Consider the following 16119-nt stretch of genomic DNA (forward strand, 5'->3'; position numbering starts at 1 on the left):
CAGCTAGTTAGCACCACCTGGCAGGAAGAACGAGTACCCGACGATTGGAACCTGAGTATCCTATGCCCCGTCCACAAGAAGGGAGATAAGATTGTATGCTCTAACTATAGGGGCATAAGTCTACTCCCTATTGCCTACAAGATGGTGTCAGGGATATTGTGCGAACGAATGGTGGACTTGCCACCATTGACCAGATAATTACCCTGCGGCAAATCCTGGAGAAGACCCAAGAGATGCAGATCGACACCTACCACCTTTTTGTCGATTATAAAGCAGCCTTCGACAGCCCGCTGCGTTCCAAGGTATTCCAGGCCATGTCTGAATTTGGTATCCCCGCAAAGCTCATCCGGCTTTGTAAAATGACTTTAACTGACACGAGTTTGGTACCAAAAGAGGTTTCAGACAAGGAGACAGCCTTTCGTGTGACCTCTTCAACATCCTGCTAGAAAAGGTTATACGAGAGGCAAACGTCAAAAGAAGTGGCACAATCTACACCAATAGTCAAATGTTACTTGCTTATGCTGATGATATAGACATCGTGGGACGATCAGTAAAAGAAGTAACTGTTACCTTTATAAAGGTCGAAGGAGAATCTGCTAAGGTGGGTCTGGCGGTAAACGGTGAGAAGAGCTCGGACCGACTGTGGAAGTTGGTTCCTATAATATTGAGGTCTACATCGGCACCTCCGTAAACACAACAAACGACTTCAGTTGTGAAATAAAAAGAAGAATTATATTGGCCAACAGATGCTACTTTGGTTTAAGTAAGCAGTTTAAAAACAAAGCCACATCTCGTCAAACAAAAATAACGCACTACAAAACACTGATCCTACCCTTGCTGATGTATGGCTCCGAAGCCTGGGTACTTGCGCAAGAAGACATGGCAGTGCTTGGTGTGTTTGAGAGAAAAATTCTTCGAAAGATCTACGGACCAATCTGCGTTGACGGTGAATATCGACGTCGCATGAACCACGAGCTGTATCTGCTATACAACGACATTAATATTGTTAAACGTATCGAGATGCAGCGATTGCGTTGGCTAGGCCATATCATAAGAATGAGCGATGATGAACCCGCTAAAAAGGCGTATAAATACGGACCGCTTGGCGGTGCACGTAGAATTGGAAGGGCAATGAATAGATGGCGCAAACAAGTGGATGATGAGATGAAAACGCGCGGTATTCTTCTTAGTTCGACCTATAGAACAAATGTTCTGTAATGGACCAGCTTAGTAAGTAAGTAAGATGGTCAATTGTTGGACCGAATCGGTTGATCCGTTAGAGTTATCATGTGCTCCAGCCAGACACACGGACGGACATGGCTAAATCGACTCCAAATTGTCTGAAACGAATTTTGTCCAAACTTACTTGGGGTCTAAAACCATTATTTTGATAAGGTAATATGGTAATTTGGTAATTTGGTAATATGCAAATGTATATAGGGTAGCCTAAAGGCTAAGAGTAAAAAAATGTTAACGCACAATATAAGGCGACACGTCACTTGTGTGCTACTCCTTGTTGCGCCTTCTGAGATTACTGCTTTGCCTGTGCAGTTGTAGTCGGTTTTAAGAATCATTCCTAGGATGTTTATAGGCTGGAGAAAATCTGTTTATTGGTATCTTGAAATAGTTATAAAAAATGTGTATTCCTTTTTGCGATTTTGACCTTAAAGATGCCTTTTTATGGAGCTACGATTTCAAAGGTTTTGCCAGAATGACTCTGAAATCTTGGGACCCCTTAAAAGAGTGCACACATTTGGTTTCAACATGGGATACGTATCTCTCTTTGTTTTCGTATCTGATACTATGACTTAAAAATTACACATCGTGTTATTACACTACTCATATAGGTCAGGACTTCGAATAAGTCTAGTTATTTTATGCAGCTGTACAATTAGTTGAAAGCGTTTCCAGGCTTTAAAAGCCTATAATATCCAAACTTGTTGCAGAAAAGTTCGCAATAATTCATAACTCACAACATAAAACACTGTTAAAAGGAAGAGAATGTAACTTATTTGAGAATGTCACTTATTGATAATGCAACTTATTTGCGATCATAACTGAGGATTTAAAATGATTCCGGTTGGCATGGCTTTGAGCCTATTGAGTTGATATTTATATTAATTAAAGAGAGAATTCACCGATAAATATTCCCAAAAGCTTTTTTTATTTCTTCATAAATTCCTACCTATGCCAGGTGCGACGTGAGTGTAGTATCATCGCGACGATGTTCGAATAGAAACTAAATTGAAATGAACTTGCAACAAGGCATGAAGCACAAATTGGTCAAGCAACATCATCGTCATCAGCTGAAGAGAATGAATGATGCAGTGGAGTTTGCAATGAGTTTTTTTGTTTGTTAACTTAATCTGTTTATTTATTTATTTTTTGGAAATTTTCGGCAACTATAAAAATTGTCATGCTAGACTTGTTACAATACGCGAGAAAAAGGAGAAGAAGAAAAAGATCAGCTAGTTGAAATTACCGCTTAGCACGAGTACAAGCACGCATTAACTTCAAATAACTTAACTTTTTAATTAAGAAATCACTTTTGGAATCTGGATTAGCAATCAACGGCTAAATGAATAATCCAATCCATCCAAATTGCTAATTCAATAATTTTCACTTACCTAGCTGATGAGGGGCATGAACGCTTATCGCTGATACTTTTCAAATATTCCGATGGCTTGATGAGATGTGTTATACCATCTAATGAGTTATTGGGAAAACTGGGTGGCACGAATGGCAATACCAATTGTTTATTTACAAGATTAGGGCCATTGGGCCGTGAAGAATTACCACCAGCTGACGCTCCGGCACTTCCGTTCTGGTTGTTGTGACCGTATTGGACCTGGGTCAATTCGTAATGATCCTCGGCAGATGAACCATAAATTTGTGATTGTTGCTGCTGCTGTTGTTGTATTTGATTGTAGTGATGATTCTGTTGTGAATAGTTGTTGGTTGCACTGCTGCCGCCGTTCCCGTGTAAAGTTCCCGTAACACTGCCACCACCAGAGCTGCCGTTGTGTTGCAAATGTTGATAATGAGCGGAATTTTTGCCATAATTACCGCCACCGTTAGCGTTCTGAAGTTGTTGGTAGCTACCATTATTCATGTTGTTGCTGTTGTTGTGGTAATGATGATTGTTGCTGCCACCCATATTGTTGTTGTTAATTTCTCCATTGTTGCCTGTTGCCGATGGCTGGTGTTGCACGCTTGAGCCTCCATTAAGTAGCTTAGCTTTCTTGTTGGCTGTTGGCAGAAGCAACAAAAAATGAATTGGAAATGCAAAAAAGAAAAAAGAAGAGAGAAAGAAACACAATTAATACAGAAATTTATTTATTAGATGCACCAAAAAAAAGCTAATGCAATTTTAATCTATATACGAGGGTGGTAAGTGAAGTGTTGGGAATTTGGAAATATTGTAAAGATTATAAAAGAAATATAACGAACGTTGGATTCGTTTAATATTGCGGGAAGGTAATTTTTTTTATTTGATAGTTGAAAAAACGCAGACAAATAAATAAAAAGTTAAATATTAAGGAAAGGTCAGGACTTGTTGTGGTACTTCGTTCATCTCAAATAGGTACAACATGGACCTATGTTGACAATAGGTGATGCATATGTTTCGTGACTGCAGGGAACCTCAAATGTCAAATTAGGGATATATCAATGAACAAAACATATTGCTAAAAGCCTCTAAATACCGAAAATCGGGAGGTTCCGATATATGGGGATTATACCAAACAACGGGCCTATGCCTACAATTTTTGGTGTAGTAAATTTTGACCCCTAAAAACCTCAAATGTCAAATTACAGGTGGTTCCGTCAAAAGTTTTACCTAAAAAATACCGCAAATCGGGAGGTACTGTTATAATGGGGGCTATAGCAAAACATGAACCTATGCTGACAACACGGTGCTCTTGAATCAAATTTAAATGGAAGGTGCTTACTCCTGGGAAGTTTTTGTGGATTCTGAAACTACAATGTTCGTAGATGAGAAAAAATCAAAAAACAAAAAAAAAAATCGCCGAAGCGCTTTTTAAATAAATTGCGATTCAAGTTGACATTTTTAGGGGTTGTTTAGGTTTTGACGATTTTGCTAAGAAACCGCAAGTCCTATCAAAATGAGACTGAAAAAAATGTTGTAGCTATGAAAATTCTCTACAAGATTGACCTTTACAGTATTTTCGTAGGTTTTACCATTTTTGAGATATTGAAGTTCAAATTGGGACAATGCACTGACTGTATCGCCGCCCCCTTATAAAACAATGCCATGAAGGGTGCGCCTTAACTAACTTTTAATGAAAACCGCTTACACCGGGGAAGTTTTTGTGAATTCTGAAACAGCAATGTTCATAGATGAGAAAAATCCAAAAACAAGAAACAATCGCTGTAGGGATTTTTAAATAAATCGCGGTCAAAATTCACATTTTTAGGGTTTTTTTTGGTTTTCACGATTTTCACGATTTTGCTTGGAAACTGCAAGTCCAATCGAAATGGAGCTTAAGAGATTGTTGTAGCTGTGAAAATTCTCTACAGGATTGACGTTTATTATTTGTTCTCAGACTGTATCATTTTTGAGATAAATAAGCTCAGTTTACATTTTTAGGTTTTATTGTTAGGGTTTCGCGATTTTGTTTAAATACGGCAAGTCTTATCGGCATGGGACCTAAGAAAATCTTATAGCTGTGAAAATTCTCTACAAGACTGGCTTATGTTATTTTTCCCAGGTTGTACCATTTTTTTAGATATATAAATTTAAGCTGGGAAATTGCAGTCATGACATTGTTTTATAAGGAGACGATACAGAATTTAATTAAATTTGAATTGTGCCACTTTCAACTTCTATATCTCAAAAGTTGTAAAACCTACGAAAATATCATTCAGGCCAATCTTGTAGGGAATTTTGATAGCTACAACATTTTCTTTATTCCCATTTTGATAGGACTTGCGGTTTCCAAGCAAAATCGCAAAAACCTAAACAACCCCTAAAAATGTCAGCTTGAATCGCGATTTATTTGAAAAGCGGTCCGGCGATTTTTTTTTGTTTTTAGATTTTTCTCATCTATGAACATTGTAGTTTCAGAATCCGCAAAAACTTCCCAGGAGTAATAGTAATTGTTCCACAAACATCCCATAAGGGACACGGGGGACTTCTCTCATATCAATGAGTGCACCCCGATTCATATTAGCTCAATGATATGGGACCTACAGTTTATCGCCGAGTCCGAACGGCGTGTCTAAGACACCACTTTTGTTGAGAAGTTTTACATGGCTGAAATACTCAGGAAATGTCGCCAACATTACTGAGGGGTATTTTGCCACCGTTGTAAAGTGTTTTGATGTTGCCTGGCCGGGGAATCGAACCCACGACCTTGTGTGTGCAAGGCGGGTGTGCATACCATTGCACCACGGTGGCACCCAGGAGTAAGCACCTTCCATTTAAATTTGATTCAAGAGCACCGTGACAATTTTTAGTGGAGAAGTTTCGGGACTGCATGGAACCTCAAATGTCAAATAACAGGTAGTTTGGTAAAAAGTTTAGCTTATATCTTCAAAATATGTAAAATCGGCAAGTACCGTCATATGGGAGCTATACCAAAACATGAACCTATATTAACAGTTTTTGTTGAAGAAGTTTTGTGATCACTGGGAACATGAAATGTCAAATTACGTTTAAGTCGGTCAAAAAATGTGGCTAATATTATTAAAATAACTAAAATCGGGAGGTACCGTTATATTGGGTCTATACCAAAACATGGACCTGTGTTGACAATTTTTGGTGGGGAAATTTGTTGACCACTTGGAACCTCAAGCTTATATCTTCAAAATAGGTAAAATCGGGAGGTACCGTTATATGGGGTCTATACTAAAACATGGACCTATATTGAAAAAAAAATTGTGGAGGAGTTTCATGACCTTAGGCAACATAAAATGACAAATAAATGTGGGTATGAATAAGTAAAAAAGTATCAGTCGGCTTTGCCGACAGAGATATACCCTCAGCCTGTATATATTGAAACAATTTTTCCTAAAAAAACGTATGTATTTAGGGTTTTTTTAAGTTTGGAAATTTGAACCGACAAAAATGTTCATTAGGATTAGAGATTAAAAGTTTTGCGGAGGAGATACGAAAAAGCAATGGATCTACATTGACCATTATGGAAGGGGATCTCCAGCCACTACATATGGTGACATAGGGGGTTTTACACCCTTCGGAATGTTTGCTCAAGAAGTATGGACTTGCCCTGAAAAAAACGTTTACCATCGTAATCGAGGCAGCTAATGCAAGTTGCTTCAAAAAAAAAAAAAAAAAATCAAAGTGATTCGATAGGAGGTCTTAAAGTGAACTTATCCAAAATTTTGTGTGGGAGGTACCGGATGGAGTAGACAAATCTAGTCCATATTTGAAATTGATCTATATCTAGTAGATAAATTAGGATATGTAAAGTATGGACCAATTCGGCCACTCCCTTCAAGAGTTAACGTTCGAACAATATTTCCGAACATTTTTGAACTTTTGTGGGGAGGTACCTGAAGGGATGGACCGATATGGCTTATCTTCAAACTTAAACTATGTTTGAACAAACTATTACTAAGGGCAAATTTTGGACCGAATCGGCAAATCCGTTCTAGATTTATCTTGCACTCCAACCACCTCAAACGGTGTCATAGGGGCTTTTTGCAACTTTCAGGCTATTTTCTCAGGAAGTATGGACTTGCACCTAATGAAACATGTACCGACGTATAGAGGGCAGTGAGTACAAGTTGCTAAAACAAAAATCAGAGCGATTCGAGAGATGGCCCTAAACTGAACTTTTCCGAAATTTTGTGTAGGACGTACCCGAAGGAGTAGGCCGATTGAGTCTACATTGAAACATGACCTAAGTCTGGTAAACGTTTTACGATGGGCAAAGTATGGACCAAATCGGTTACTTCCGTCAAGAGTTATCGTACGCACAAATTTTCCGAACATTTTCGAACTTTTGTGGGGGAGGTACTGGAAGGAGTGGACCGATATTGCCCATCTTCGAACTTAAACTAAGTTTGGGCAAAATATTACGTAAGCCAAAATTTGAACCGAATCGGTTCATCCGTTCGAGAGTTGTCGTGCGCTCCAGCTAGCCAGACAGACAGACAGACGGACGGACATTGCTCAATCGACTCCAAATAGTCTGAAACAAATTTCGTCCAAACATACTTGGGGTCTAAAAGCATTATTTCGATGAGGCACATTTTGCCCGTATACAGGTATACAAATCCTCCGTGACGGTTTCTCTTTATTCCTCAGCTGCCTTAACTCCAAAACCCCGCTAAAGGGTGATGAAGGTGAGCCAGTTGATGAACAAATGAAAACCAACCGTCGTCCGTTGAATAGCCTCCAGCCCCAAAGGATGTTGACACTGTCACAGCCGGTCCGCTTGCCTGCGTCGTATACTTCGATGAAGGTCAGTGAGAGGATCACTACTGGAGCGATTCAAATCTCTTGTGAAGGCAAGGAAGAATAACGCAAAGCACACATCTTCGCAGAAACCATGTTCGTTTAACCCAAAACATCTTGACAATTTTGTGCGACGTCCCTGATGATCTCCGGCAGGGTGCCGGTGCTAAACTTTAGGAAGGTTATGTTTCCGAATACGTCAAAGGCACCAACAGGACAGAAGGGGCAAAAGCATAGCTTTTGTGCATATAAACCTGAATCATTGCAAAGCTGCTGCTGTTGGACTTCTAAAAACTCTCTACTTGAGATATCACAACCGCCCTAGTCTAGTCGTCTAGTAAGCGGCAAGACCTATACTCTGTTCTCCTTCTCTAACGCTAAAAATAACCTTAATTTAATTATTCTGTTTAATTACAGTAGAGATGATATCACAACATTGAGGATGGAAGGAGGGTGGAGCACGCCCTGGAGTACGATACTGTCTTCGATCTACATGCCGTACGAAGACCCCAACACTTCAGTCAAAGTCACGCAGGAGCCCTTAGGCTTGTTAATGTTCGGATGCAATGCAAATGCTCACCACTTTCACTGGGGAAGCAGTGGCACCAATGTCAGAGATAAGTCTCTATTCAACTTTATTCTACAAAATAATTTCAGAAGATGTAACAGGTGTACAACTCCAACAATTCAAAAGCGATTGGGGGTATCTGAAAAGTGCTCCTCCAAGGGTCACAGCAATGACGCTCTTTCAAATATCTATACTGGGAATAATACAGAGACCACATACAAATCCCAGGACAACGGACTGGCATAAATTCAGAGCCCTGAAGTCTTCAAATTTGTGCGAAAGCATTATCTTCTAAGTGGCTATGAGAAATCCTTTCCAATCACCCTTGCTGCAAAGAAATCCCATCCGGTTTGGTGGAATACACAATTAGTCAAACTTTGTAAAGTCGCTAGGTGATCCTACAATAAAGCCAGTAAGACGAATCTCAGTTCGGATTGGGGTGCCTACAAGGTTAATTTCAATAAGTACAATAGTGGAATAAAGAAAACAAGCGGAGCTCTTGGGTTAGATAATATCTAAGGATTCCAAATGTAGTATAAAGAGGAGCGACGGTTCATGAACTAACTCTGGACTAGATACTCTCCATCTGCTATCAGGGGTTCACTTCCCAGGTTGTATAAAATTTAATGGTGACCTGCCTACAACATGTCATATTCGGACAGAGTCTGTAGAGGATGAAGAACTGATACACAGGTTAACTAGTCTCTTATAATTTCAATGGGCCATTAACAACTTTCAGCCTTACAAATTACTGAACTGGATGGTCTAATACAGGCAACGTTTCAGAATGCGGAGTCAGTACTAACGATCCTGATGGAGATTTTTAAGTCCAGCCTCACAGAAAAATATACCCAAGGACATGTCTTACTTATTTAACTGGTCAAAAAATAACTATTTAATTCACTCGAAATGCCCGTTAAAATAATGGTTTAGTAGGGGGTTTTGTAATGAGTATTTTTGCTGCGCTTTTTTTCTGGCATATGGAAAGATGTGAAGGTAACCTACATCCCCAAAACGCAAAAGCCGAGTCACACATTATCAATGAACGTAAACAAACAAAACGATTCCCGTACCAATCACTCAAGGCCACAAACTTTTCAGCTTCTCTGAATCGTTTCATTCTCATAACCAAAACGAAACCACAAACTTGGAAATGTTATTTAAAGTATTTTTACGTACGCTGCACATTATTCTCACCTCTGCTCTAGCTTCGAATGATAAATAAAATTCTTGTATGTTTCGACCAGCTGATAACTAACGTCTGACCTTTTGCAATTTGCCCTGGTACAATTGGCAAGCTGGGCCCATGACAATGGCCTTGGGTACAATCAAGAGAAAACTGAAATTGTACTTTTCACCACAAACTGCAAAATTTCCGATTTCCAGCCTCCAGTTTATTACGGCGTTGCATTGACACCTTTTCTGGAAGCAAAATACCTCGGTACTATATTGGTCCACCGTTTGACATGGAAAAAGAATATCGAGGAGCGGTCGAAGAAGGGATTTATTGCAATCAACTCCTGCAAGAACTCTATTGGGAAAAGTTGACGGCTGAGACCACAAGTCACACACTGGCTGTATGTTCGGCAGGTAGCCCCTCAGTTCCGGCTGCCTTAATGCTCTTCAGTCGACTAAAAGCTGTCATGACCTCAATTTGGCAATGCCGTCGTTTAGGATTGCTTTTGGGTTATCTACGTCGCCGCCCATATACGATACCAAAGGCCTGATGAAATGCTCCTTTCAGATCCTCTGTATCAATTACCTATGGTGCATAATATTTCGGCACCACAGCCTTCTGTCTGGTGTAAAGCAACCGCTAAAGTTTTCGGACTTCAGTCTGAGTTTGTCACTCTCACGTTTTTCTTAAGCTTCCCTTTTTCTTCTGAAAATATGCATCACTTCTCTTTCCAGTGTTGCTTTGTATGCAGCGTTCTTCTCGGCAGTAGCCTTGCGACCCTCCTGATCGTACCATGAATTTTTTGGTGGTAGTTTTTGGAACCCAAGTATAGATTTTGCGACAGTTTGAAGAGAACAGACTATACATTGCAATTGCGTTTCCACATTAACGAGACAAGGAGTGTCGTCTTCCAGCATAAGGGTCAATTGAGCGGAGTAGGCTTGTGCTGTATCTTGTGTTTGCAGCTTCTTAACACCCTGCTTTTGTCCTATGTTAGATAGATCGTATTTTTGCCCCAATATTAACATGAGTGCGTACCTTGGCTGCCACAAGGAAATTGTACGAATCGATGTTCGCTCCTCGAATCTATCTATTCCGTCTATGCCGACATGATCGATTTGGTTTCTGATTTTCCCATCTGAGAATATAATATCACTCACTAGCTTCCCCCCCAAATAGTTAACCTCGTATAAACCTCAATTAATTTGTTGCTTTTTAAAAGTTTTTTGTTGTTATGTTTAAAGTTCAATGGTATGTGTTAAGTCCGTTCAGCCACTGAAAACTAAAAGACCTGCAACAATGTCTGACTGGACTGCCATGGTTTCTTAACATTAAAGTGGTCGGCAAACACACAAACACACAGACATATGTAGCTTTTGTGAGATATATATTTTTCTAAAGTTTACTGTAAATTAATTAAAAAAATCACCCCACTTATCCCTCTCCAATTGCATTTTGTTTGCCTTATTTAATTTAATCTGTTCAACATTCAGCACCTTCTTTTTTGCTGCTCCTCTTTAAAAGATAACTGTGTTGTGTCGGCTCCAAATGGCATGCGCTTCGCAAAATTTGCAACAGACCGTTTGATGTTTTTCTAGATTGAATGGGGTTGTTGTTGTTGCATCTTTATTGGATTAAATTTATGTATGTGGTTTGTTGTTCCACAAAAATCAAACAAAACAGAAAAAAAGTTGCTAATTTATGGTATCTTGTCATGAGTCAGAAGATGTGTTTTTGGGCTATCAGTAATCAGCTAGACTAAGTGGATGAACGGAGGTGATTGTGTGAATGTTCGATAGATATGGGGAATATTGAAGAATAAAATAGGTGATGGAAGATACCATCATGGGGCGGTCCTGATTGGCTTTAATATAGGAATAATATATTGCCGACCCCCGCAAATGTTTTAAGGACAATGATCTGCGAATCTGCACCTGGAATCTTCGGCCAATATTACTAAAATACAGGAAATACCTACGATGGGATTGGAAAATGCATCACAATGACATGATATAAAGCACGAGTTTTGTCGTGGATTTCTAGTTAGTTGAAGGTTAAAATATCTGGTCTTCTAAATTTTTTATACCCTCCACCATAGTATGGAGGGTATATTAAGTTTGTTTTTCCGTTTGTAACGAATTGAAATACTCATTTGCGACCCTATAAAGTATATATATTCTTGATCAGGGTAAAATTCTAAGTCGATCTGAGCACGTCCGTCCGTCCGTCCGTCCGTCCGTCCGTCTGTGGTAATCACTCTAGCATCCACAAAAATGGAGATAGGACGCTGAAATTTTGGGAAAATGCGTCTTTTGTTTGCAGGCAGGTCAAGTTCGATGATGGGCTATATCGGTCCACGTTTTGGTATAGCCCCCATATAACGGTACCCCCCGATTTGCGGTATTTTGACGTTTTTAGCTACATTTTTAGACCGATTTAGCTATAATTTGACATTTAGGGTTCTTAAGTATCAATAAACTTATATTACAAAAGTTGTGGACATAGGTCCACGTTTTGGTATAGCCCCCATATAACGGTACCCCCCGATATAGGGTATTTTGACGTTTTTAGCTACATTATCAGACCGATGTACCTATAATTTGACATTTAGGGTTCTTTAGTGTTAATAAACTTATATATTAGATGTTGTGGACATAGGTCCACGTTTTGGTATAGCCCCCATATAACGGTACCCCCTGATTTGCGGTATTTTGACGTTTTTAGCTACATTTTCAGACCGATGTAGCCATAATTTGACATTTAGGGTTCTTAAATGTCAATAAACTTATATAACAAAAGTTGTGGACATAGGTCCACGTTTTGGTATAGCCCCCATATAACGGTACCCCCCGATTTACGGTATTTTGACGGTTTTAGCTACATTTTCAGACCGATTTGGCTATTATTTGACATTTAGGGTTCTTAAGTATCAAAAAAACATATATAACAAAAGTTGTGGACATAGGTCCACGTTTTGGTATAGCCCCCATATAACGGTACCCCCCGATATACGGTATTTTTGGACGTTGTTAGCTACATTATCAGACCGATGTAGCTATAATTTGACATTAAGGGTTCTTAAGTGTTAATAAACTTATATATTAGAAGTTGTGGACATAGGTCCACGTTTTGGTATAGCCCCCATATAACGGTACCCCCCGATTTGCGGTATTTTGACGTTTTTAGCTACATTTTTAGACCGATGTAGCTATAATTTGACATATACGGTTCTTAAATGTCAATAGACTTATATAACAAAAGTTGTGGACATATGTCCACGTTTTGGTATAGCCCCCATATAACGGTACCCCCCGATTTTCGGTATTTTGACGTTTGTAGCTACATTTTCAGACCGATTTAGCTATAATTTGACATTTAGGGTTCTTAGGTGTCAATAAACTTATATAACAAAATTTGTGGACATAGGTCCACGTTTTGGTATAGCCCCCATATAACGGCAGCCCCCGAAAACGGTATTTTGACGTTTTTAGCTACATTTTCAGACCGATATAGCTATAATTTGACATTTAGGGTTCTTAAGTGTAACTTAACTTATATAACAAAAGTTGTGGACCTAGGCCCACGTTTTGGTATAGCCCCCATATAACGGTACCCCCGATTAACGGCATTTTGACGTTTTTATCTACATTTTCAGACCGATTTATCAATTGACATTTAGGGTTCTTAAATATCAATAAACTTATATAACTTGTGGACATAGGTCCATGTTTTAGAAAAGCCCCCATATAACGTTACCGCCCGATTTCAGGTATTTTGAGAATTTTACCAACAAGTTTTAACCGAATTATCTGTACTTTGAACATTTGACATTTGAAATTCTTAGTGGTCAACACACCTCTCCACCAAAAATTGTCAAGAAAGCCCCCATATAACGGTACCTCCCGATTTTCAGTAATTTGATGATTTTAGATGCAATATTAAACCGAACTAGCAGTAATTTGACATTTGAAGTTCTTAGTGGTCACAACACCTCTCCATCAAAAATTGTAAACATAGGTCCATGTTCAGATATAGCTCCTATGTAACGGTACCTCCCAATTTTCAGTAACTTGGCAATTTTAGCTACAATTTTTAACAGAACTAACCGTAATTTGACATTTGAAGGTTGTAGTGGTCACCACACATCAGCATCAACAATTTTCAACATAGCCCCAATATAACGATACTTCCCGATTTTCGGTACTTTGAGGATTTTACATAAAATGTTTAACCGAACGTAGGTCCATGTTTTTGTATAGCCCCAAAACAAACCTCCCGATTTTCCGTACCTTAGCTTTATTTTTTTAACGAACTTTCTGTAATTTGAAATTTAAAAGTCAACAAAAATTCTGCAACAAAAATTGTTCATTTAAGTTCATATTTTCGTATAGCCCAGATACCTCCGAACTAGCTGTTAATGACATTTGAAGTTCCCACGTTATGTACCGATTTTCGATATTTTGAGGATTCTAGCTAAATTTTTTAACCGAATTAGGAGTTATTTGACATTAAAGGCTCCCATCAAAAACTGTCAACATAGGCCCATGTTTTATTATAACCCCTATATAACAGTATCTCCCAATTTCTAACCCACCAAAAATTGTCAACAGTTAGATATAGGCACCATAAAAAAGGGCCTCCCGAATAAAGCATTTTATATACATTATCTGACATTTTAACGTACTCACTTAAAGTTGGGGACAGGAATGAATATTTTATGGTGGAGGGTATGAAAAGTTCGGCCCGGCCGAACTTAATGCTTTTTTACTTGTTAATATAAATTTGTATTTGACAAGGACGAGCAGACTATTGTCCTGCCCATGGCATTAAATTTGGAAAGGAGAATATCTTTGGCCCAACAGTCGGGAAATTCAGTCTTCACAGTGAAACATTTGAGAATTGTATGAGGCTAATGGACTTCGCAATAAAAAAACACGTGGTAGTTAGCAGTACCAAATTTAAGTATCTAGACATTAATAAGGGCAACTAGCTATTAATATAGCCATTATATTGATTATGTTGTAATAAATGGAAGACATTCATCGAGCGCGATGGTAAATCCGATCGCTCTGAAGGGCAAACATAGACACGGATCACTAACTTGTTGTATCAAATGTATGTACCCGATAAAACATAGGAAGTTGGATACCGGTAAGCTTCAATCACAACAGACATCCACGGCATATTCCACTCAACTGGCCCAATTGTATAATCAAAGCCGCAAAATCCATACCAGTGTCGTGCTGCTGTAGAGAAGTAGCGCTTGAGAAAGGTATCGGGAGAAAAGGAGAGAGGATAAACGTCTTTTCCGCAGAAAAAAGAGACAAAAAGGAATGTGAAAAATTTAAGATGTACAGGACCAGAATGAAGTCCGTAAATTCTACGAAAGATTGAAACATCAAACTGGTGGATTGGGTACTGGCACATTTTCCAATATAGACCTATAGACCCTTTCGGAAAATAAGGGCTCTTCTAAAGACCCTTTCTAAGAGAAAGGGCGCTTATATAGACCCTTTCTGAAAGGAAGGGTGCTTCTATAGACCCTTTCAGAAAATAGGGGTTATTCTATAGATCCTTTCTAAGAGAAAGGGCGTTTCTATAGACCCTTTCTGAAAGAAGGGGTGCTTCTATAGACCCTTTCTGAAAGAAGGGGTGCGTCTAAAGACCCATCTTAAAGAAAGGGTGCTTCTATAGACCCCTCTCAATGAATGGGTGCTTCTATAGACCCCTCTCAAAGAATGGGTGCTTCTATAGACCCTTTCTGAAAGAAAGCGTGCTTCTATATACCCTTTCTGAAAGAAAGCGTGCTTCTATAGACCCTTTTTGAAAGAAAGGGTGCTTCTTTAGACTCTTTCTGAAAAAATGGGTGCTTCTATAGACACTTTCTGAAAGAAAGCGTGCTTCTATAGACCCCTTCTGGAAGAATGGGTGCTCCTATAGACCCTTTCTGAAAGAAAACGTGCTTCTATAGACCCTTTCTGAAAGAAAGCGTGCTTCTATAGACCCTTTCTGAAAGAAAGCGTGCTTCTATAGACCCTTTCTGAAAGAAAGCGTGCTTCTATAGACCCTTTTTGAAAGAAAGGGTGCTTCTTTAGACTCTTTCTGAAAAAATGGGTGCTTCTATAGTCACTTTCTGAAAGAAAGCGTGCTTCTATAGACCCTTTTTGAAAGAAAGAGTGCTTCTTTAAACTCTTTCTGAAAAAATGGGTGCTTCTATAGACACTTTCTGAAAGAAAGCGTGCTTCTATAGACCCCTTCTGGAAGAATGGGTGCTTCTATAGACCCCTTCTGAAAGAATGGGTGCTTCTATAGAACCTCCCTAAGAGAAAGGGTGCTTCTATAGACCCTTCCTAAGAGAAAGGGTGCTTCTATAGACCCTTCCTAAGGGAAAGAGTGCTTCTATAGACGCTTTCTGAAATTAGGGGTGCGTCTAAAGAGCCATCTTAAAGAAAGAGTGCTTCAGCCTAACTATTTTGAAACGCAAAGAGAAAGGCTGCTTCCATAGACCCCCCCAAAGAAAGGCTGCTTCTATAGACCCCTCCCAAAGAAAGGCTGCTTCTATAGACCCCTTTTAAAGAAAGGGTGCTTCTATAAACCCTTTCTAAGAAAAAGGGTGCGTCTATAAATCCTTTCTAAGAGAAATGGTGCGTCTATAAACCATTTCTAAGAGAGATGGTGCGTCTATAAACCCTTTCTAAGAGAAACGATGCGTCTATAAACCCTTTCTAAGAGAAACGGTGCGTCTATAAACCCTTTCTAAGAGAAACGGTGCGTCTATAAACCCTTTCTAAGAGAAACGGTGAATCTATAAACCCTTTCTAAGAGAAAAGGTGCGTCTATAAACCGTTTCTATGAGAAAGGGTGCGCCTATAAACCGTTTCTATGAGAAAGGGTGCGCCTATAAACCCTTTCTAAGAGAAAGGGTGCGTCTAT

At 39.1% G+C, this 16119-nt stretch overlaps 1 protein-coding gene across 4 annotated transcripts in view; it reads right to left on the minus strand.

Annotated features, from left to right (window-relative positions):
* f (espin protein forked) overlaps positions 1-16119 on the minus strand; it is a 325622-nt gene that overhangs the window by 12849 nt on the left and 296654 nt on the right. For all 4 annotated transcript variants that reach the window (XM_073974572.1, XM_073974571.1, XM_073974570.1 and 1 more), the window contains one exon: positions 2628-3249. In XM_073974572.1, the coding sequence (XP_073830673.1) occupies positions 2628-3249 (622 nt within the window). The remainder of the gene's footprint in view (positions 1-2627; positions 3250-16119) is intronic.

Source organism: Musca autumnalis, unplaced genomic scaffold (assembly GCF_047663935.1).
Source record: "Musca autumnalis isolate F117 unplaced genomic scaffold, ASM4766393v1 scaffold_3, whole genome shotgun sequence".
NCBI lineage: Eukaryota > Metazoa > Arthropoda > Insecta > Diptera > Muscidae > Musca > Musca autumnalis.